A 23,172-nucleotide genomic window follows, 5' to 3' on the forward strand; every position below is an offset into this window, starting at 1 on the left:
AATTGACATATTCGAAAACCTTGGGTACCCAATATAATTTAACAAACATTCTTAAGCTCGTCTACAATTCATTCACTCTGAAGTCGAAGCTTAAATCTGGCAACACCACTTCAGACGAGAAGAACTCCTCCGTTATGGAGAGTCACAGTACCACTAACCGTAACACAGTAGACGAAAACGACGTCGTTTCACTGTTACCACTTCAACTGATCAAATCTGAGATCATCCCTCCTTCACCGAACCGATCAAAATCTCACACCGAATTCGAACCAGCAATTGACTGGCAACCGAACTTCTGTGGATACTCATGGATCGCTTATGGTGCCACGTCACTCCTCGTTATACGTCAATTACCTAACCCGAATTCACCAACTGAGACTGTAATCGGTACGGTTTTTCAGCAGGTTATTGAGCTGTCGATTGATGGCGCTGGTGTTGTTTCGGCTGTTGCTTGGTCACCGGTGATGCCTTGTTGTGGAGAGCTTGCTGTTGCACTTGATAACTGTATTGGATTGTTCTCTTATAACTCGAACGCTTCGAATAGTAAGTTTTATAAGTTTCTGATCTCACTTTCGAATGTTATTGGGTTATAGTTCCTTATTTAAGGTGAATCATATCAATAGCTTCCAGAATTACCTGTCATTGGGTTATACTACTTTATCGTAAGATGAATCGTATCGATATAGCTTTTCTCAGTCGTTCATGAGATCAGGTGATTCTGTTGAGCTTTCATAGGATCTTATCATACTCCTGATTGCGGATGAGTTCCCAGATTATACAGGTTGGTGGTAGAACTTTTTTGAGTTCTCCGTCAGTATGTTTATAGAGTTGAAACCGTACTCCAAGCTTTACGTTCCTAAACGAACTTTGTACGAATCATGTGTCCTTTTAACTTTGAGATCTTATAGATGGACCTCTGTGGTGTATTCTGATAGGTCAGGCATATGTAGCCAAATACAGACGGTAGTCCTAAGAGAGTAAGAAGAGAACTGATGTACAGGTTCAGAAAGTCTTGAATGAATCATAGAGCAGTAAGTATGTAATGTCTATATCGTATTCGTCTTCTTTGAGACTTCATTTGTTACCTCTACATGTCCAGCACTGTCTTGCTGTTTTTTGATTAACAAAGTTTCTTTGCATACTAGTGTGGTACAAGTTCGTTGATTTAATTGTGATGAATATCTAAGCTATATCCTCTGTAATTTGATATCGAACCGTTTTCCTTCTGGATCTCTGGATCAAGCCATATGAGTGATACTTTTATACGTGAGTGTGCATGTTAGGAGAACGGCTTTAATATTTTTTACAACAACAACATACCCCCCACAAGTGGGGTTTGGGAAGGGTAAGATGTACGCAAACCTTACCCATACCTTTGTGGGGGTAGAGAGGCGGTTTCCGATAGACTCTCAGATCAAAATAAAAAGGACAGCGAAATAGTAAGACACAAAACAGTAGGAGTCGTTACCAATTTAAAATAAAAATAAAAAATAGGAATACACATTGAAGAATAAGGAGTTACGCGGTAACTAAATAATACTACTAAAAATAAGACACTACACGATAACATAATGCTACTAGAAAGGAGGAGAGGTGAGGAGTAGGCTTTAATATTTTTTACAATAGGAGCAGTTGTGTTGGTTTCTGTGTCCTCTTGGGGCAATTTACTTAGCTTTATTATGGCCCTTGGAAGTTGTAGAAAACAATAGAGAGTAAAATTCAGTAACTACGTCTCAATCCCCAATTGGTAAGGATCTGCTTACTGATATCTTTGTTTTCGTTCTGCTTGTTTGGGTCTATTTCATTTCAATACTAAATTATTTGTCTTTTAAGTCAAATTAGGGGTTCTTGAGAACTAGTGGATGTAAATTAATGCCTAATAAAAATGGCTCGGAAAGATGTCAAATTTGGTGAAAGGCTGAAAGCATGTTTTCTTTTTAAGAAAGTTTTTCTTTGGTAGGTTACATAGTGAGAGCTGTGTATCATCTGATGAACTTGCCAAATGAAAAGATTACTCCCGCATTAGTTGGATCGTATGCGCCAAACTAAAAAGCAATCTCTTTAGGAGGTGATCCAGTTCTGCATGAGTATGAATATGAAACTCTAAGCACTTGTTTTGCAAACATTAATTACTACTATTGGTTAATTGGAGCTTAACTCTCTCTCTCTCTCTCTCTCTCTCTCTGTCTCTCCCTTCCCTCTTAGATGTATAAATTTATTTACTCATATTCAGGTTCTTTTTGTTGGAGCCAGACATCAACACTAGTACAATCCACAAAGGTGGACTCAATCACATGGACGGGGTCAGGAGACGGGATAATTTCAGGTGGCATTGAATTGATCTTATGGAGAAAGAAGGAGAGGTCATGGGAAATAGCTTGGAGATTTAAACCAGAACTGCCTCAGACTCTAATTTCTGCTACTTGGTCAATTGAAGGACCTTTTGCTGCTGCACCTCCGTATAGATTGCACGTTGAAGGTTCCGATTCCCATATCTATGCAGGAAACAAATGTGTTTTCGTATGTCAAAGAGATGCAGATTCTAGAAATTTAGAAGCTATTCTACCACACCCGTTACCTGTTTCTATGATTCAGTGGAGACCATCTACAGTTACACGGTCAACTAGAGATGGCAGACATTCAAGGAGGTTGGTGTTATTAACATGCTGTCTAGATGGAGCTGCAAGGCTCTGGACTGAGATTGATGATGGGAGGGTTAGAAAAGTTGGCAAGGATAGTAATGAACACAAAGTGAATAAATTCTCTTTTCGTGTTGTCGCTGTTATTGAGGTAAACCAAGCATTAAATGGAAGGCTGGGCTTAGATGTATATGTAAGATGGGCAACAGATATTAATGGTATAATAACAGTTAATGGTGAAGCTGTGTCTTATTCTTCAGCAGATGAACATCAACATGGCAATGCTGGTAGGTGTGAATGGTTAATTGCTGTAGGTCCTCAAACAACACTGACTTTTTGGGCTATTCATTGTCTCGATGATTTTTCTCCTGTGAGAGCCCCGAGGGTGACATTGTGGAAAAGAAAAGAGTTGAGCAGTCATAACGAGATGCCAAGGGGATTGCTCTTAAATAAAGTCTTTATCATGAGAAATCAGGTCTTTGGTCCACCAGCTGTATGTTCTTTTATTAATCTATTACCAAGTAACTACCTAGCCTGGATGCAATTTTATTCTTCAAAACTCCCCAATGGTGCAAAGGTATCTTCAGAACTGATTAGCACCGATGATCCGTATCCAAATAAATGTCAGACTGAATGTTTATTATCATTATGTGGAAGGGGACTTTCAAATATGGACAGTCACAGCAGTAAAATTCTGCAAGTTGCAGTTCATCCTTGTTTATCTGAGTTGGAAATTGCTGCCTCTCTGGACACTGATGGAAAGCTCCTTTTTTGGTTCTTTTCTTCTGCTTCAAATACTATGTTGGGCCTCCCAACTTTGAGTCCATCTTGGAAACTTCTTGGGAAAGGTGCTACTTCAGTCCCTCAACCCAAATACACAAGCTTAAGATGGGTTCCTACTCTGTTAAGTGAAGAACGGATTCTTGTCATTGGTCATGCAGATGGAATAGATTTCTTATTAGTTAAGGCTGTGAAAACCAAAGAATTGGACATAGTTTGTCACAAAATATGTACTATACCACTTACCGCTGGAAGTCAAGAACAGGGGCCAGACAGCGTCTTCTCAATTCCTTTGCCTTCCACTTGTAACAAAACCTTCATTTCCAATAGCTTTTTGTTGTTAGCTGTGTGGAAGAAAGCCTTTCAGGCTTTGTCGTGGAAAATTTACCTTCATCACTATGATTTGTCTGGAAGTCGCTGTGGGTGCAGTTTTGACAGTACAAACACCTTCCAGAATAATACATTGAAATTTGAGAGTAGTTATTCTGGTAAGGCATACCTTGTCTCGGTTGAGCCTTGTTCATCAGTTTTTCCAGACCCTCGTCACCATGATAAAATTTCAAGTTCTGCTGTTATCTGTCCCACAAACTCTGGTTGCAGTGAAGAGCTTTTTGCTAATAATTTATATAGCAACTACTTTGCTTATCATATGGTCACTGGTTGTTTTGATGGTAGTTTGCAATTATGGAGAAGTGTGCCTGCTGCGAGCTCGAATTCTCTATGGGATCTTGTTGGTACGGTTGCTCTGTGTCAAGGCCCTATTTTGGCTATATCTGCAAGTGTCTCTGGCCGAAAGATTGCAACTGTCTCGAAAGAAGGTCCATTAAGTACTTCTACCACTATTCATATATGGGAATGTGTGCGTGTTGAGGGTGCTGGCAGCTTTATACTAGAAGACACTTTGTATTTTGACGCAGACGTTGTCTCTTCTAATTGGTTGACGATTGGGAATGGTCAGTTTTTACTAGGTGTTTGCTCTAGAAATAAGTTGCATGTATATGCTCAGAAGAGGTGTGGAGGTCAGTGCATTTTAGAACCGGAAAGATCATTAGAAGGCGACATTTGGGTATGTCTTGCAGCAAGTCATACTAATCCAACCATTCAGGACTTCTTTTGGGGACCCAAAGCCATGATAGTGGTTGTTCACGATGAATACATTTCTGTATTTAGCAAGTTCTCATATTTTATGGACAAGAAACTTCTGCCCCAGCTTGGTGGAGAAGCTTGCGAGGAGAGTTCCGTTTGTCACTATGGTTCTGATAAAGTGCCAGTATTTCTTGGTGATGAAAATTGTGACAATGCACAGCGTCAGTCTGATCTCCCGTTGAAACTGGAAGTGGTCAATGAGACTTCATTGTTTAGTAGTGTGAGAAAATCTAAAGAAGGCTTTACTTCTGTTAAAAATGGGATTTGGAGCATTTTAGAGATTGCAGAAGTTGTAGGAGGATCTATTCCTCTTGTTCACCCAGAGGCATTTCTTGTTAACTTACTTTCAGGTACTTATGAATTTTTTGATGCTCTTTCCGCTTCCCCCACGTCCCAAACTCAAATACCCATGCACCATCTTCTTCTTCATAGAAGACATCTTAAATATTATATAGGCAAACCATTTGTTGTGTGCTTACAAATCCGTTGTGCATCAGAGAAACTAATGTGTGCTTGGCTGCTTTAAGGAACTGACATGTGCATCTAGGAAGTAGAGCTGTTGCATCTAAGCTTCTAAACCAAATAATTAGCAGATTCTTGACGACTAAAAACTGAAGTACACTCTTTACTCGTTAGTTAGTAAAGCCAAAAATTTCTTGTTTGAGCATACAGTTTGAATGAAATTCTCCAATGTTAATTGATTTAGTTTTCCTAATATGTATATAAGGTTGCGGATCCTTGTCTTGTGATTAGAAATCGTGTTGATCATGCACATTTTGACCAGTGGATTTTTTTGTATATCTTATTTGGCTTTCCTTTTCGTTTTTGAAATAGGTAACGAATTTCCCAGTCCTGCTTGCCTTACAAATGAGCACGTCTATCTGTCCTGTTAAGTTGTTTTCTTTGATACTATCCTATATGCTCCTTTGAAAACCAAATTAACTGAGAGTTAAAGTACTTTTGAAAGTTTAAGAAAGTAATGACTTGTTGCCTTTCATTTTTAAGTTAAAAGCTCGTTTCTCGATTGTTATTTCAAGAATTAACTTGCTCTGAGAAAAAAAAATTAGGAGAAAAAAAGGGTAAAGGTGCATTTTTAAGTTGGTTTTGTTAAAAACTAGTAAATGCATCGAGTTGTCATCCTTAGAAGGAGAAGAAGTCACTTGATTGAGCTCACTAAGAATAATTAAACTAGGCAGAGAAATTTTATATACTGTTGTTTGGTTTTAGTACGTAATATTGTGGGCCTCATTATATGGGAAGGTCAGAATTTCTTTTTAATTTATACCTCATTCTTATCTTTTTTTTTTTCTTCTATTGTAAGACTCGTTACAGCGTTCAGCAGCAACTCTACTTTAGTTTGGGCAACTGGTTTCCATCTTTCCCCAATGCCAAAGTCCGGTCTTGAAGAGAAAAAGCTCTTCATAAGAAATTGGTCTTGCCTTTTAATTTTGTTCCTCGTCTTCTTTTTCAATTCTTAGGCTCTCCTAGTGAAATCATTTGCCAAAGTCCGGTCTTGCGAAATCGTTTGCCTATACTGGATTTTGTTTCTCTGTTTGTTATTACTCTCGGAATGTAATTTTGTTTTAAATCGTCACATCTGTCGGTTGTGCAATGAATATTTAATTGTACCATTCTTTTTCAGCTTTATGTTTCCCACTTGCCTGAAAATACAGCCAGATTTGTCTGCCATGAGAAGATTGTTGCCAATTTGTATCTCATGTGCTAACGTTGCCATTATGAAATTCCAGCCATTCTATTGGACTTAATCATACTTGCTAGTCTGAGTTTGACCTCACGGTTGTGTGTTTCAAATGTGTATAGGTAATTGGAAACGTTCATATGTAGCTCTGCAGTCTCTCAGTAAACATGTAACTTCCACAAAGTTATCGGCGAAAATATGCTGCCTTCGTGTCTTCAGTGGTTTAATATTTCCCATTTCATTGTCAAACTATCTGGAAGGAAGTGTCTTGTTAAGTTCTGGTGAGAAGTCATTTCAATGGGGTGGACCTTCAGATACCTCAAGCTGGGGATATGCTGCATCTGATAATGCGTTCTCTATCTCTTCAGCAAGATCTGAAATAACTGACTTTACAGAAGCCTTTGATAAACTTCAGAATTTTGCAACTATATCTGCCACTGAAATGATGCAAATTCGTGCTGCTATTCAACTTCTAGATGAAGTTAGCAATATGCAGTCCACTTCTTCTTATAATAGCCTTGATGGACCTGGTCGTAGGTAAGTCTACTTAAGAAGCCTAGAATACATAATCTTCCATTCCATGTGAATGTATTGGCATGAAAAGTTTGTAAAAGCTCATACATTCTTTTTATGATCAATTTTTTGATAAGTCCTTGTATTCCATATTTTTTCAATATATATGCTAAGATATCAACTAGGGAAGTATAGCTTTTGGCAAACATGCACAACATATTCCAACTTTTTTCTTGAGGTATATATGCTAAAAGTTTCAATGATGCTATATCCTGCTTTCCTATGCTTGGGATGAAGTTTGCAAAAGCTGTAAATGGGTGGTGTGGATAAAAACCCAATCGTTCAACTACACGTCAATATTCCCTGATAGATAAGCTAAGACTTTTTATGGGAATTACTCTGCTTCATGGTTGTGGGGTAAATTTGGGTACAATTGCAAGGGACAATGATTATACTCTGTTTCATTTTTTGTGTCATGTCATGGCAGTAGTACGAAATGGGCTATTCTCATGTACACACACACACACACACACAGTGTTCTCATTTGACTTCTACAACGTATCCATTATTCACCCAATCATTCTTGCAAAGATGGTTTTTTCCTTTGTGGAATTATGTATAATTATAAAAAACCAGTTTTTTATGTAAGATTGAAGCACAATTGTTCCTCTTTTCAACTTAATACAAAGAGGAAAAAGTAGCAGATGATCTAGGTATTCTTGTATCATGCTTCCTTTCAAACTTCCCATCAGCCAGTTGATATCTAACTCTTTCTCTTTGAGGTGTTTTTACTACAGATTTTTATTTTTTGCCCAAAAAGATGAAGTTTGTCAAAACCAAATGTTCAAATACTTAATGCTTTATCAAAAAAAAAAAAAAAAAAAAAAACCCTAAATGAAATTTAGATTCTTCTCTTAGTGTGTGCAGTGATATCTTTAAATCTTTTTTATCAACATTCAAATAATTGTGATTGTAGGGTCTTTACTTTTGGCATACTGTTTGTATACGAAGATTTCCCCAATATCAATAAAAGAGCGACTCCTCTCTCATGGTCGTTTTTTATTCATTATCACACAAGTCACATTTTTTTCTATCTTGCATAGTAAATGAGAGGACATGGAGTCGTGCAGAAACATTTATCTTCAGTTATAGTTGCTTCTAATTAAATTTTAATTGTTGATGCTACTCATCTTTTCTTCCTAGGTTTTGGGTTTCAGTGAGGTTTCAGCAGCTATATTTTGTTCAAAGATTTGGCAGACTGCCATCAGAAAGTGAGCTGGTTGTGTACTCTGGGCTGATTGGATGGGCCTTCCACTCTGACTGCCAAGACAATTTGTTTGATTCTCTTTTATCTAAGCAACCATCTTGGCAAGAAATGCGTGATATGGGTATTGGACTATGGTATACAAGTGTGGCACAACTGCGACTGAAGGTAATTGTTTTCATTAAGATAATGTTAAATTCAGTTGCAGCATGACTAGTGAGTTTGCTCCAGTGGTGCGAGGACTTCAATTCTTACCAAGAGGTTGGAAATTTGAATCACCAAGGGACCCAAGTGGGAAAGTGCAACTGTTGACTCCTGGACCTGGGGGGGGGGGGGGGGTGGTGGTGGTGGATTTCGGGACTATCTCGTCTTATATTTATTCTTATTGGGCGGTGCAGTGCAGTTCTATAGAAATAGACAATTCCACATCTCCAACATGACAACCTGAAATAGACTCCCAATATTTAGTTTTAGGGATAAACATACTGATGCAGCCCAAGTCTACTGCTCTGCATTGCTTAATGTTCCTTCCTTTCTCAAACTAGTCAGCTCAAGTTCTTTCCATCCTCTTTTGCTGGTCAAGAATGAGACTTTCGAAAATTAAAATTTTCTTTCTAGTATTTATCATTTGCTTGTCCATTTTTCTTCCTATTTTATTAAGCGCACCATCCTTTACCTTCTTCGTCAATTATTAATGTCAGAAAAATAATGAAGGTCTGTCATCAATATTTTTTTGATAAGGCAAAATATTTTATTCACGAACAGTACCAAAATGGTACCAAAATCAGTAAAAAAAGAACTGGACTTGTTTAACACTAAAAATAACTAATCAAAAAAAAAGAATTTGTTTAACACTACTAAATAAGGGAGTCCAAGGTATCTGTTGTGATGAAGATCTGTCATGAATTTGTATATATTTCTGAATTCTGCATACATGCAGCTTCTGTTTGGTTTCATTAGTAAGAACTGTTTGGTGGAAAAGGTTGGTTTCTTCCAACACAGTTAATGTGAGGTCACATCACTTGAGTTTTTTTTTAAATGTATATATTTTAGGCAATAGCTTCTCCTCAAATATGAGTGATCTTCGTCATTAGTTTTCCATTTTTGGTTTCCCTTCTTTGTGATTAGGATTAACCCTGTTTGCTGTGTCTAATTTGCGAAGAGGTTGTAAAGTTCAGGTTCTGTTCTCACTCTTTTTTCTATTCAAACATAATGGAGAAGAGTCCTTTCTTTTAGAATGGTAATGTATGGAGAAGAGTCCTTTTCTTGTTAACTTTTATTATTTATTTATTTATTTTTTGATAAAGTTTATCATGTGCCAAGGAACTCTTATCCTTAAATATTGATCAGTTTTGCCCCAGGGCTTGGTCTAGTGGTAAAAGCGGAAACATGATGTGTGAGTTATGCGCACGTAATAGGTTCGAACTCTGCTGGTACGTAAGTGGAGAAGGGTAGAGGTGCGAACCCATTATGCACCGAGTTTTGAACCGTGCGCCACTGCCCTTCGGGGATCTCTTCGGTTATAAAGAAATATTGATCATTTTCATGTGAATGTTTGAGACAGGTCTATTAATGATGTTATCCTAAACCAAATTTCAGGAATTTCAAAAATTTAATTCATTTTAGTATTAAAATCAGAATTTGATATGATGTTCTCTCCATAGGACTAACTTTTCAATAATTACTCTGATATTTTATTCCTCTATTAATGTAGTAGCCGAGTCAAATTCAAATCTCTAATCTTTGCTATGTCAAATGCTTACGAAAAATAGGATGCAAGGAGCATGAACTTTAGCCTATTTATCTCGTTCTTTTTTGAAGTTTAGCATATTGGAAGAAGTTTCGCTTGTTGAGTATACCATACAGTTATTAGTAAACCACTTTTCTTTCATTGGTGAATGAGTGGCACAAAATCTTCTGTTAATACTTCATTCACGTGAGTTTGGACTGCGGCATTACTAGAAAAGAGGCCAATATTTAGATTTGGTTCTATGGCGAAGTAGTACATTGCTGGTTACGGGACCACTAGGAAAGAGGCCAATCTTTAGTTCCAGGATTTGTTTCTACGGCAAAGGTAGTACATCGCTGGATGTGTGGTAGGTGCACTCCTGCCTGTGGTGAACCAAGTCTAATATATAAGTGGAAAAGGATAATGCGGCAGGCTAATTATCCACCAAGTTTCATTGCGATAATCAAAGGATTTTTCTGTTATCAAAAAATAAAAAGGGCCATCTTTATTCAGTTTCACCAATTTGTTCCGTATCCATAATTCATTGCAGCAATTTAAGTTAACATGCTGTGAGGTCTTATAGTACAATGTTATCTCAAAAGTTCCACGTAAAACTACATCTACTCCTATTGCTCTTTCCACTGAAAGGGGTGAAAAAATCGGGAACCGTCTTATATTTTTATCTTTCATTGACACGGGTGGGTTTTCTGCAGATGGAAAAGTTGGCAAGACAACAATATTTAAAGAAAAAAGATCCCAGGGCATGTGCACTTCTTTATATTGCTTTAAATAGACTTCAAGTATTGGCGGGCCTTTTTAAGATTAGCAAAGATGAGAAAGATAAGCCGTTGGTGGCATTTCTTTCACGCAATTTTCAGGTATTATTAAACATCTGCTATTTCAGTTTAATGCAAGTTTTAGTTTTCTGTTTTCTTTTTGTGGAGCATCCATACTCAACGTTTAGTTGCTTAGAAATTTTACTGATTCCCTCTTAGGAAGATAAAAATAAGGCTGCTGCCCTAAAGAATGCCTACGTATTACTGGGGAAACATCAGTTGGAGCTCGCGATTGCTTTCTTTTTGCTTGGAGGAGATACAACATCTGCTGTGACTGTTTGTGTGAAGAATCTTGGGGATGAGCAGCTTGCTCTTGTTATTTGCCGTCTTGTTGAAGGTTATGGTGGAACATTAGAACATTATCTTATTTCAAAATTCCTCCTCCCGTCTGCTCTTGCCAAAGGTGACTACTGGCTTGCAAGTGTTCTGGAGGTATTCAGCAAGAAATCTAGTTAGTTTTCGACAAAGTGATGCTTTTAATTCTAAGGGATTGTGTTTGTAGCATCTTGTTCCCTTGTTTGTATATTTATGTCAAGTTCTTTATTTGCAGTGGATGTTGGGAAAGTATCCACAGGCTTATCTTAGAATGCTTGCTTTCCCAACAGGGTCCTTGAACAGTAAGTGCATATTTTCATCCCGTCAACCTGCCTTCTTAGATCCAAACATTGGAGACTTTTGCCTAATGTTAGCAGCCAAGACTACCATGAAGAATGCTATTGGGGAGCAAAATGCTGCTTCCTTGAGTAGATGGGCGATCTTGATGAGGGCCACTGCCTTACGCAGATGTGGCCTGCCTGTAAGTTCATCTATTTTTTTTTGTTTTTCCTAAAGTTTGGGGATTCACAAGCTTTCTTATTTTTAGGATTCTTTTCAAGGATCGTGGATTTTTATGACCCTCTTTGAGATCTAGAATGCAGAACTGATCTAACTTCGATTCAATCCATTTTTTTTTTGTTTAGGTGAAACATTTTTCTTGATGAAATCATACTGCTATTTGGTCTTCTCAAACTATTAATTTACACCAAATGGGGCTAAATGACTTACATAATTGGAGGTTCTTTTTTATGTTTAAAAAATCATTTTCAAAACAATGACTTACATAATTGGAGGTTATAATTCATTTTCCACTATAGCTCTTTCCGTTACTGCTTCATATAATGTGTTTTTATCTATTGTAAGCATGTTTTGCTCTTCACTACACATAAACAGCTCCAAACACCAACCAATGCCCTAAGCCCCTAACCTCATACTTTAACTGTCACATTTCACCATCTTCAAGTCCCCTTGAACTACTTGGAAGTGATTTTGTGGTAAAGCATTCTCTTATAATAAATCCATCAAAAAATTTCTCTTATAACAAAATTGGCTAAGGTCCCTTTGCAATGTAACTTATGTCTTGGCGAATCCGTTGACCTAGATTAGTTCCTTTTCAAGTCAATACATAGCTTATAGTGTCCATGTATATAATATATGAATCAGTAACGTATTAGATATTATAGAACTTAAAGAAAACACATTGGATATATTCTTGATCGCAACCCAAATCTAGATCGTCTTTTGCATGTAAAGTACTGCTTGGAGTAAACTCAATTTTGAAGTCAGGGCCGATCTAATTTATCTAAGAAAAAAAAAAAGAACATGACTTTAATATTTGTAAAGCTAAAATTTGGTAATGTGCTAAATCTTACTAAAAGCAGATTAAGTTCCGAAATACCACGTCAGAGGTGATGGTGGATGGTGTACCACCATGACAACACTATTTGCTGATTAGTGTTTGCATTGTGAGTGCTGCCATCTCGTAACTGATGTGACAGTTTAGCATCATATTGGAACACATCGACTTCTATGTTAGCTTTTCTCCTCCAAGTCAGTTTTTATGGGGGGTGCTCCTCCAGTACCCCTTAAGAGACAGTATACCTTAATGTTATGCATGCGAGGTGACCCTCTCAGCCAGCCTGTCCATGTGTATGGGTGTACTATTATATGTTCATTCTAATTAGGTATTTTTTGTAGAAGGACTAATAGTTTTTCTATTCCTTTTATGTGTAAGCTTGAAGCTTTGGAATGCCTTTCATCTTCTGTGAGCGTCACTGGTGATTCAAATCGACGAAGTGTGCCTGATAATGTGGACTCTGGATGCCTGCATGAAATGCTGAGTGCAATGCTAATTGAAACTTCCTCAAATTGGCTATCATTGGATGTGGCTTTTCAGATAGATTCACATATTAGATCAGATTTGTCTATGCAATACATGTCTAAGATGTTAAGGAGACATCCAAGCTGGGTAGACAATGATATAACATGTCTTCAGGAACACATGTATACTGTATCTGAGAATCAAGAATACAAGCTTTTACTTGAAGCTTTTCAAGATGAATTAATGACTACAGTTGCATCCTTTCAATTGAAATTCTCCATAATCCCTCAACATCTTATGTACTCGGTAACTACTTATCCATAGAACAAATGTTATGTCTGCGGTTTTTGTTTCGCGAAGACTGATAGTCAGATTTCTCTTTTTTCCCTTGTACAGATCTTTTTGTCGTTTTGCAACCGCGGTTTGGCGTATATAGGATGCCACTTGTTGCGAGACTACATAAATAGATATCTGTCAAGTGAGCAAGGCGGTGGACTTGATGGTTGCTCGTTGTATCCTTGCCTTCCAGAGCTATTTCTCGAAGTATCTGGAGAACTATTTTATATTTTTGCAAGATACATCACTATGTGTAGCATGGACTGTTTCTACTTGAAGTCATTCACCTTTAGGAGTAACAGAGCTGATGAAAGCTTCTATTGTGCCATTCCAGAGCTGTACAACAGGAGATTATGTTGGTCATTCTGGTGTCTTAGAGCCATGATGCAGTTCTCTTCTGTTTCTTGTACAGAAAATGTAGTAGGGACACATTTTACTGCCCTTGATTTATCAGAGTATTTTTTACTGTTTGCATCTGCTTGGGTCCAAAGAAATTTTAGTGTTCTTATCCCGATTGTGAAACCTCTCTTAATGGCAAAAGCTTCAGACGAGAGAGACATAAAGGACATACAGAAACTGCTTCGTGAGTCTCTCGAAATGATGGCTTCTGATTTACCTATTCATGCTGCTGGATCTTCTGTTCCGAACAAGAATCAAATGCCACAAGTGCAATTTGGGGATGTCATATTGTCAGTTCCGGAAGAGAGATGGCATGTCATGGTTGCTTCCTTTTGGGGATATGTATCTAGCCTTTTAAAACACAAGTTAAATCTGCTATGTCCGGAACTTGAAGAAAGCGGTTTGTTTCTACCTCCAGGCGGACATCCCAGTATATCTACATCAATTTTTGTAAATGGCAACAATGTCTCAACCCATAATGGGATGGTTCCAGGACTTCTCGCTAAGATAGTAAAGGTCACATGCGGTCACATCTCTTCTTATTGTGTGAATCAGTTTGCATCTGTCCTGCTGGAGAGCATAGATCCAGGTGCAAGTACACTTTTCTGTTCTGAAGATTATCAGTCCCAAGTTAAAGCGGCAGATACTAAACTTAGTCATAACAATAATGATCTGGATAAGGTGACTGGTGAAGATGAATTATCAGCGTTTGAGGCGTTATGGGATTTTTGTTCTGAGCTTAAGAAAGCTAATCAGGATTTTGTGCTTCAAGACCAGAAAATTTTACAGCATACCTTGCATAAGTCCTTTAAAGGATGGAGTGAAATGTACCCCAGCATCGTGAGTGAGTGTGAAGTTGACGAAACTTATGACAGAGATGAAAGGCTTGGTAGTCCAAGTAGCGCAGCTGGATCTCCTCTTGCTTGTTTGTCACCAAATAATCATCCTTTTCAAAGTTTTGGGGGGAAGGATACACACCATACAAAAAAGGTTTTGCCTTTCCGTAGTCCGATAGAGATATATAAGAGAAATGGCGAACTTTTGGAGGTAAATCTTCTCCTAAACCTTTGTATTGTGTTGCAAATTTCTATTTCTTAGAGATTACCAGTAAATTTAATTGCAGATTTTCTTTCATGAAGCTAACGATTGCAACTCCCCTGTATTTGAGCAGGCTTTGTGCATCAACTCCATTGATCAACATGAAGCTGCTCTTGCTAGCAATCGGAAGGTAAGATAGGGCTGTGGGGCTTCTTTAGCTGTCTGTTTTCTTATGCATATGAATTTGACGTTTTGCTAGTGTTTAGGGTGCATTTGATACATCATCTGATCGTAAAAAATCAACGTGTGGCTTACTACCAGGGTTAATGTCACTTTAAGATCATTAAGGGTGTGTTTGGTATGAACCAATTTACGCATGTTTGGTTGGTAAAATTTTTTGGAAAACACTTCTCAAGGAATACAGGTTCCTTAAAAATGAGGAAATGACTTCCCCGGTGGAAGTAGGAAAAACAAGTTCCGTAAGTAACATTCCACTCATCCCCATCCTCCAACACACTCCATCCCAGCCCCACCGCCTCCACCCCCACCCCCATCTCTCATAGTGTTTCTCTAGATTATATATAAATGCTTTGTAGATAATATTTTTTGCTTACTTACCCAACACCAGAAAATAAGTAACAAAACAACTTCCTTTCTTGGAAAACATTTCCCGTTGTACCAGCCACACCCTAACATCCAGCTCTCTGTTTCATACTTTATAAAAATGATTTGAATTGTAAAACTGGGATAATTTAACATATTTGGGTTGAGGAAAATGGAGATGTTAAACTGATTTCGATGCATGTTTGTGAAACTTTTAGAGCATGCTACTTCATGATTATTATGAACTTTGAGTGGTATACTTGTGATATGAGATCAGCATAAGTGAATCTAAAGATTCACGTTGTACCTTTTCCTGTTTGCTATATCAAATTCGTTATATAGTTTAGGAATATGGAGGGTACAAATTCAGTTGGATCTGGGGTGTCTCAAATGTATCACAACTGTCACTTCAATAGGAGACATTTGTATCCGATGCTTCTCATGAACTCCGTAACTTCTCCGAATTCATCACTTCATTGTGCTGAAAAATATAATGATCTCATTTGCTAATTAGGGCAAGTAGGCGGAAAGTATTTTGCTAGAAAGATTTTTGTTGATTTAGCTGCCTTCTAATAAAAAGGACAGCCCGGTGCACAAAGCATCCCACGTTAGCAGGGTTCGGGAAGGGCCGCAGGCATGGGGTCTAGAGTAGACTGATAAGCAATGGATCTTGAGGCTAACTCAACCCCAAAAGCTAGCTCATGAGGGGAGGATTGCCCAAGTCCATACAAGGAGACCATGTACCCTTTAACCCACTAATGTGGGACTCTTAACACCCCACCTCACGCCCAGGGATGGACATTTGGTGCGTGGGCAATTTTAATTTGGTAGCCCAACATCGGAAACAATGAATTGGACGGGCCTGGCTCTGATACCATGTAAAGAAATGGATCTTGGGCCTAACTCAACCCAAAAGCTAGCTCATGAGGGGAGGATTGCCCAAACCCATATAAACCCATATAAGGAGACCAATTAACCCATCCACAACTGATGTGACAGAATCAATGCCCCTCTGACTGGACATCTAGAGCGTGGATAATATAAGATGGGGTGCCCCAACATCAGGTAAACAATGAATTAGGATGGGCCTGACTCTGATACCACGTAAAGGGTGGATCTTGGGCCTAACTCAACCCCAAAAGCTAGCTCACGAGGGGAGGATTGCCTGAGCCCATATAAGGAGACCACTTAACCCATCCAAAACCAATGTGGGAGAATCAACATAGACAACCTAACTCATTCACAATAGTGGTTGCTTCCACAGCTTGAACCTGCGACCTATAGGTCACACGGAGATTGATGTTGTTGTAATATTCAGGAAGTGTCTTGCTAGTAAAACATTCACAATACATGCCTATTCTGGCCTGTGACTCTGCGTATTACAGTTTGGCCATAAAGTAAATTTGTTTGTATTTATTTGTCTCGCATCTTATAGTTCCCATCAGTCATCTATATTTGTAAAATCAATGGCATCATTTCCTGATTTGAACTCGTTTTACTTCTATCTGATTCAGGGTTTATTATTCTTCAACTGGGAAGATGGACTTGCTTGTGGAAATAAAGCTGGCAATGTCTGGGCAGAGGCTGACTGGCCACATAATGGTTGGGCGGGATCCGAATCTACACCAATTCCCACTTGCGTCTCTCCTGGAGTGGGTCTGGGAAGTAAGAAGGGTACACACCTCGGGTTAGGTGGAGCAACTGTTGGCGCAGGTTTTTTGGCAAGACCTACATTCGGGCTGCCAGGTTACGCCAATACGGGTGGATCCAGTCTTGGCTGGGGGTTTCAAGAGGATTTTGATGAGTTTCTTGACCCTCCTGCCACTGTAGAAAATGTTCGGACAAGGGCATTCTCAACTCACCCTTCAAGGCCTTTTTTCTTGGTTGGATCAAACAATACACACATATATTTATGGGAGGTAAAACATTCATATCAATAGATTAGTTTAGATCTTTTTTTTGCAGTAGCAACAGCAAGTGCTAATTTGCACTTTGAACAAGTTTGGCTCTTCAAATGAATGTGATAAAATACCTGTGAATTAGCAAGTATTTGCTAGAGAACACTCTGTACCAGATCTTCACAGAGTGGCATGTTATCTGTGGCCAATTTTTCTTTCCGTTGTTTCTTTTACTGTTCGTAGGCTATGTCCTTTTTATAGTTATTGGCCTGAAATTGAAAACTTGTTTATTCTTTACGTACTTGTGTCATTGTTCGTTTCTTAAGATGTGGCATTGAGAATAATTTATGATATCTGCAGTTTGGCAAAGATAGAGCTACTGCTACATATGGAGTGCTTCCCGCTGCAAATGTCCCTCCGCCATATGCTCTTGCCTCGGTATCTGCCGTGAAGTTTGATCATTGTGGTCACAGATTTGTCTCTGCTGCATCAGATGGTACTGTGTGCACGTGGCAGCTTGAAGTAGGAGGGAGGAGTAATGTTCGGCCAACAGAATCCTCTCTTTGCTTTAATAATTATACATCGTAAGTATCCAAATTTTGTTAGCTTTATATTAGGTGGGAACTGAGTATTAGGACCTCTTCAAAATTAAACCCAAGCTGAAATGTTAGATTAATGGATATGCTCTCTTAGCACTTTACCGCCTCGTTGCTACCTACTAACATTCAGTGGACATAACACTCTCTTTGCTTTAATTGCCATACAATGTAAGCACCCAAAATTGTGTGAATTTCCTGGTAAAGTATTATAATACAGTGAAATTGAGTATTAGTATCTCCTCAAAATTGTCTCCAAGCTGAAATGTCACATTATCTGAGGAAAAGGTCTCTTATTTCTTCTGTGTCTCCTCTAGCTAACCCTCACCACGGAACCCTCAGAATATCCTATGCTGTCTTTGGAGGGGGATGAGGTGCTGCAAGTGTTTGGCACTATATCCCTTTTTCCCCCTTGGTTTGGTCATGTCCTGTGTCTGACTTACAGATGCGCTTGGTCCATATATGTGAAACTATGGTAAGTGAAGATGTTTTAAAGGGACGAGGTCGACCTAAATCACAAGGTGTCCAGAAAGATCTACAATTTCTTGGAATCAATGCATATTTAGCTAAAGATAGGATGCAATGGGAGCAAAAAAAATCCTTATAGGTGATCTACTAGTTGGGAGTAGCTTTTATAATTGTTAGTACGTTGATTTTGAACCTATTGCTTTTCTTGGAATATTTGACCTTATCATAAATTTACATGCTAGTAAAAATATAGAGAACTTCTAGTATTATTATTATTGCTATTGTCATTAATATATATATATATAAAAAAACTTATTTTTGCTTTTTTATTTGGTAATGATGATGAAATGAGTTGAGCACTTGAGCTTAAGCAGATTAACATGGTCAGTGAGGATTCATATGGCATACCCAGCTCGTTTGGGACTTAGGCATAGTTGTTGAACTTGCTCTTTCATTGTGTCATTCAGTGTTCAGGAAAGCGGGCGCTTCACCGCTACGCTTCGCTTAAAGCGGTGAAGCGAAGCTTTGTAGCTTCAGGTAAGTGGAGCGGAGGCTACCTAATAAAGCGGACGCTTCTGAGGCTGAAGCGGTGAAGCGGCTGAAGCGGTGAAGCGGCTGAAGCGTATGCTTTATGTTGTGGGCTGTTTTTTGAAAGGACAACTTTAATAAAATAATAAGTCCAGGTCAAAATTTTAATAAAATAATACTAGAAGGTCAAAATCTTAATAAAATAATAAGTCTGGGTCAATTTTAATAAAATAATACTTGAAGGTCTAAATCTTAATAAAATAATAAGTCTAGGTCAATTTTAATAAAATAATTAGTCCAGTTATTTGAAATCCTCAGACTTTGAGAAATTTTATTACTCACAATCAGCTAGGGTTTTGCAGCAGCTCTTCTTCTCCACTTTCAGGTAATTTCTTTCCTCCTCCTCCTTCCTCTTCTTCTTCTTCTTCTTCTTTCAAGCTCTCTTCTTTGCTCTGTTTTTTTCTCCAGGAAAGCTCTGTTTTTTTCTCGAATTCTAGGGTTCTGCTCGGCTTTTCTTCTTTCTTTCTTTCTTCTTCTTCTTTCAAGCTCTCTTTTTTGCTCTGTTTTTTTCTTCACATTCGTACTGTTTTTTCTTTCTCGAATTCTAGGGTTCTGCTCTGTTTTGCTGTTTTTTTTTGCTCTGGTTTTGAGGGAGATTCTGATTTCACTTTCGGTGTTGTTGCCGAGGAAATGGGGGTAGAGGAGAACCAGTATGGTTTAAGGGGGAATACTTCAAGCCAACATAGGAGGGGAAAAGAAGTAGCTACAAGTCATTCCCTAATTGATGAAGTTGAAGAAGATGATAATGAAATTGAAGAAGATGAGCAATATTATGATGATGTGGGACTACAAGATTTTGACAATCTTGTAGAAGAATAAGAACTAGATGTCGAACTATTAGTAGCTTTGATTTTGTTTGTCCTATGGTCTGGAGGATTTTGTGATATCCACTTTAGTTTTTTATTTGAACTTTTAGTCTATGGATATCTACTTTAGTTTTGAATTTGAACTTTTGCTTATATATATATTCTCTATTTATTTTGCTCTTTTTAAAAAAAAAATTGCGCTTCACCTCAATGAAGCGGGCGCTTCGCTTCACGCTTCGCTTAAAGCGTGAAGCGGGACCTTGTCGCTTTTTTCCGCTTCACGCTTTCCTGAACACTGGTGTCATTAGTAACCCACAAGGATTCCGGTGATAATCAGTTCCATCTAGTAACCTTGTTGGCTTGATTTGAAAGAGATAATACAGTTACGCACATGTTCTTCCTTGTTTTCTATTCTCCTGCTGTCAGCCTTGCTATGCGGTGGTTACGTTTGTGCTATTACCTCCATCTTGTGCCTTCTTAAAGCCTGCTATGCCCTATTTTAATGGCTGCAGGGATGCCACATATGTTACTTCGAGTGGTTCAATCATAGCTGCCGCAGGGTATAGCTCCAGTGGGGTTAATGTTGTCATATGGGACACACTTGCTCCACCAGCAACGTCTCGGGCCTCCATAATGTGTCACGAAGGTTGGTTCCCTCGGCATTTTTCCTTTTTGTCAATAAATGCAACAGTTTCTAATATTATTTCTAGCAAAAAGACGAAATGCAACTAAGATATGTCAATTATTCTTAAAATATCAGTGCCACGGTAATAGAAAGAAAAAGCTCTTGTTTAGAAAGCGTGCGACTCTCATGACAAGAAAACATGTGAGTTTACTTGTATTTGTGGAGTTGGAGGAGGAGATGGGTGTTTTCATCTATCAAGAGCTAATAAGCTGACTTGCAGTGACTTCATCTCCTTGGCAGGAACATATGTATAAGCCACTTAAAATCTACTTGTGGTGACTTTTTCTTCAGAACCTAAGCAAACCCTGGACAGTGGTGTCCATTTATTCTGTCAGCCGTTATAAGCTTTTAACTTGCTAAGATTGTTGTCCCTCTGCATGTTTCCAGGAGGTGCACACTCTCTTGCAGTGTTTGATAATGATTTAGGAAGTGGTTCTATTTCTCCACTCATTGTAACGGGTGGGAAAGGTGGTGATGTTGGACTTCATGACTTCCGATATATAGCTACTGGAAAGACAAAAAAACAGAAGCATACAGAAATTGGTGACCATGGTGTGAATTCCATGGTTGACACACAGAAGAAAACCGGTGATCAGAATCGTAATGGGATGCTCTGGTATATACCAAAGGCTCACGCAGGTACTGACATTTTTACATGATTGTGGCTGAAAATGCTGTAGAAAGTTGGTTGGCAGTACATAATGAGATCTTTCTCTAATTCTGCTTTGTATTGTGAAGGGAGTGTTACCAAAATATCTACCATACCACATACCAGCTTCTTCTTGACGGGAAGTAAAGATGGAGATGTAAAACTTTGGGATGCCAAAAATGCTAAACTAGTATTTCATTGGCCAAAATTGCATGAAAGACACACCTTCTTGCAGCCAAGCTCCCGTGGCTTTGGTGGTGTGGTTCAGGTAACCTCTTTGATCAGATGTGTGAATAATTGGAAAAAAAAATTCCTGAGTTCTTGAGCTTGCACAATAACTAAAGAGATTCTTTTTTCCTCTGTTTTCAGGCAGCTGTTACAGATATTCAAATTGTTTCTCATGGTTTTGTTACATGTGGTGGAGATGGTGCTGTAAAGCTTGTGATGCTCAATGATCATTTAAGGCGTTGAACAAGTCATGGATTAGTAGCACAGCAAAGAACTAGTTGTTGTGTAAGTATAGTCTGCAGTGGTTTCTCATTGGCAATTTGCATTGAGATCCACTTCTATAGGCTCTAATAGAGTTGATACCTTGACTTGAAAATGGAAGGATAGCCTAGTGATAAAGACCCTCTCTACATCTAATCAGAAGGTGGTGCTTTGGGTCTCAAGGGAACAAAGCGGAAAAGGGCCATAGTTGGGCTTCTGGATAGCGGTTTCTTTTTTAATAGAGAAGCTAAGCGAAAGGGAGCAGGAATGACGATCAGATCATACAGAGGAAAAGCAATTGCAAAACACTTGACCTGTAGCCAAGAATTCTTGTCGGTGCAGTGCCAGCTTATTGTGGTCTAAAATCTGACCATCCCTGCTGCTGAAGCTCTTTCCGTGCGAGTATCTGTATGCTATTGCTTCCAAGAATTAATTGAATGCTTTGAACGATTATTGTACTGACTTGGGAAAACACTACTTCCCAGGTGCCTATAGCACGAACACACAGGAGAAGGTGAGTTCAATTAGATAACATTAGCGAAAGAGTATGGCTCAGTCTTTCAGGTTCGTTAATATTTTGGGCTGATTTCTGTACCTGCTAAACTGATGTGTAGATAGAGAGATAATTCAGTCGGTTTTGTATATCAATCAGGGTTAGTGTGAATTGCCAAAATAACAGCAGGGCAGTTCATCCCACAGTTATTCTTTTTTTTTTCCTTTCTGGCTGTAAACATTGTCAAATCGCTAAAATGTGAGGACTAGCGTTTACGTGTTCCTTATACGACAGATTTGGTATTTCCCTTTCAATTTGAGCTTTCTGTTGATGTAGGCTAGTAGATTTTGGTTTTGGTGCCCGTGTATGAAACTGTAAACTAGAAATTTCATCTAAAAGAGTGAAACTTGCTCTTTCGACTTTAGCAATTGCGGATTCTTATTCTTGATTCAATATTTTGCTTTCAGAGTCGTAAATCCACCAACCAGATTTGACAGGTTCCCAGTGGTTGGACGCTCGACCTTTAGTTTAATGTTTCACTGTGGTAATACGTGTAGTAGGTTGTAGGTTAAAGCTTAAAACGAGCTAAAAGAATTTTGAATTCGTTTTTCTTTTGCTGACTAAAGAAATTTTATTGTTTTTACCCGAATTGCCCGGAATACTTGTTCTGCTAAAAGAACATGAAAAGGTATTCAGAAATCAAATCGGTAGTCTTCCCATTGAATAGAGCATAAGCGGCAATCAACGGCAAATAAGACAAATTACGTAGAGTCATGAACTATTTTTGTCTTTTTCCCATTAAAACAAAAATAATTATTTATCAATGACAGGTAACCCAAAAAAAAACAAAAAAAAAACTTAAAGGGACAGATCTCTCCGATAGAATAAAAATTGATCATAGCATGATGGAGGTTGTTCAAATAGGCGCCCATCCAATGGAAATGAATCAGTGGCGCCATCCAATGGGCATGAATCAGTCTCCCGAAAATCAATCTCTTGTCTTAATTGAATTTGGCTTCGATGCACCCTAAATTAATTAAAAGTCTTATTGATTTGATTCATTCAATTTTATTTATTTTGGTGGGAGAAAGGCTGTGAGTCACCTGAGCTAGACCATGGAAAAGCTGGCACACCACATAAATTCTATAGCCGTGTTATAAAATATATATATAAATGTCCATAGAGTCTAGATTTTCCACATGTCCTAAAAAGAATAGGTACATGTACATTTGGTGGCATGTATGAAATGAAGAAAATGAAACAAGGTACATGTACATTTGGTGGCATGTATGAAATGAAGAAATGAAGCAACACAAGTTTGATTTTAACTCTTGGTGTTGTCATTGATGACTTCATCAAGAGATTTATCATCTCTATAAAT

At 38.3% G+C, this 23,172-nt stretch overlaps 1 protein-coding gene across 2 annotated transcripts; it reads left to right on the forward strand.

Moving 5' to 3' along the window:
- The first annotated feature begins 71 nt into the window (after positions 1–71).
- On the forward strand, positions 72–22,219 carry LOC132645419 (uncharacterized). Of its 2 annotated transcripts, none has more exons than XM_060362388.1 (16): positions 72–543; positions 2,234–4,915; positions 6,387–6,801; positions 7,981–8,209; positions 10,484–10,648; positions 10,766–11,038; positions 11,157–11,402; positions 12,657–13,049; positions 13,140–14,525; positions 14,650–14,706; positions 16,634–17,038; positions 17,378–17,601; positions 19,988–20,121; positions 20,548–20,799; positions 20,899–21,077; positions 21,179–22,219. In XM_060362388.1, exons 1-16 carry the CDS (start codon positions 135–137, stop codon positions 21,278–21,280), a joined length of 7,551 nt encoding a protein of 2,516 aa, XP_060218371.1. In that variant the 5' UTR covers positions 72–134; the 3' UTR covers positions 21,281–22,219. The 2 variants fall into 2 exon arrangements, with proteins under 2 accessions (XP_060218371.1, XP_060218372.1); XM_060362389.1 differs by lacking the exon at positions 72–543 and adding an exon at positions 936–1,031 and having other exon boundaries at positions 2,254–4,915.
- Positions 22,220–23,172: the final 953 nt, after the last annotated feature.

The sequence above is a fragment of the Lycium barbarum genome, chromosome 6, assembly GCF_019175385.1.
Source record: "Lycium barbarum isolate Lr01 chromosome 6, ASM1917538v2, whole genome shotgun sequence".
NCBI lineage: Eukaryota > Viridiplantae > Streptophyta > Magnoliopsida > Solanales > Solanaceae > Lycium > Lycium barbarum.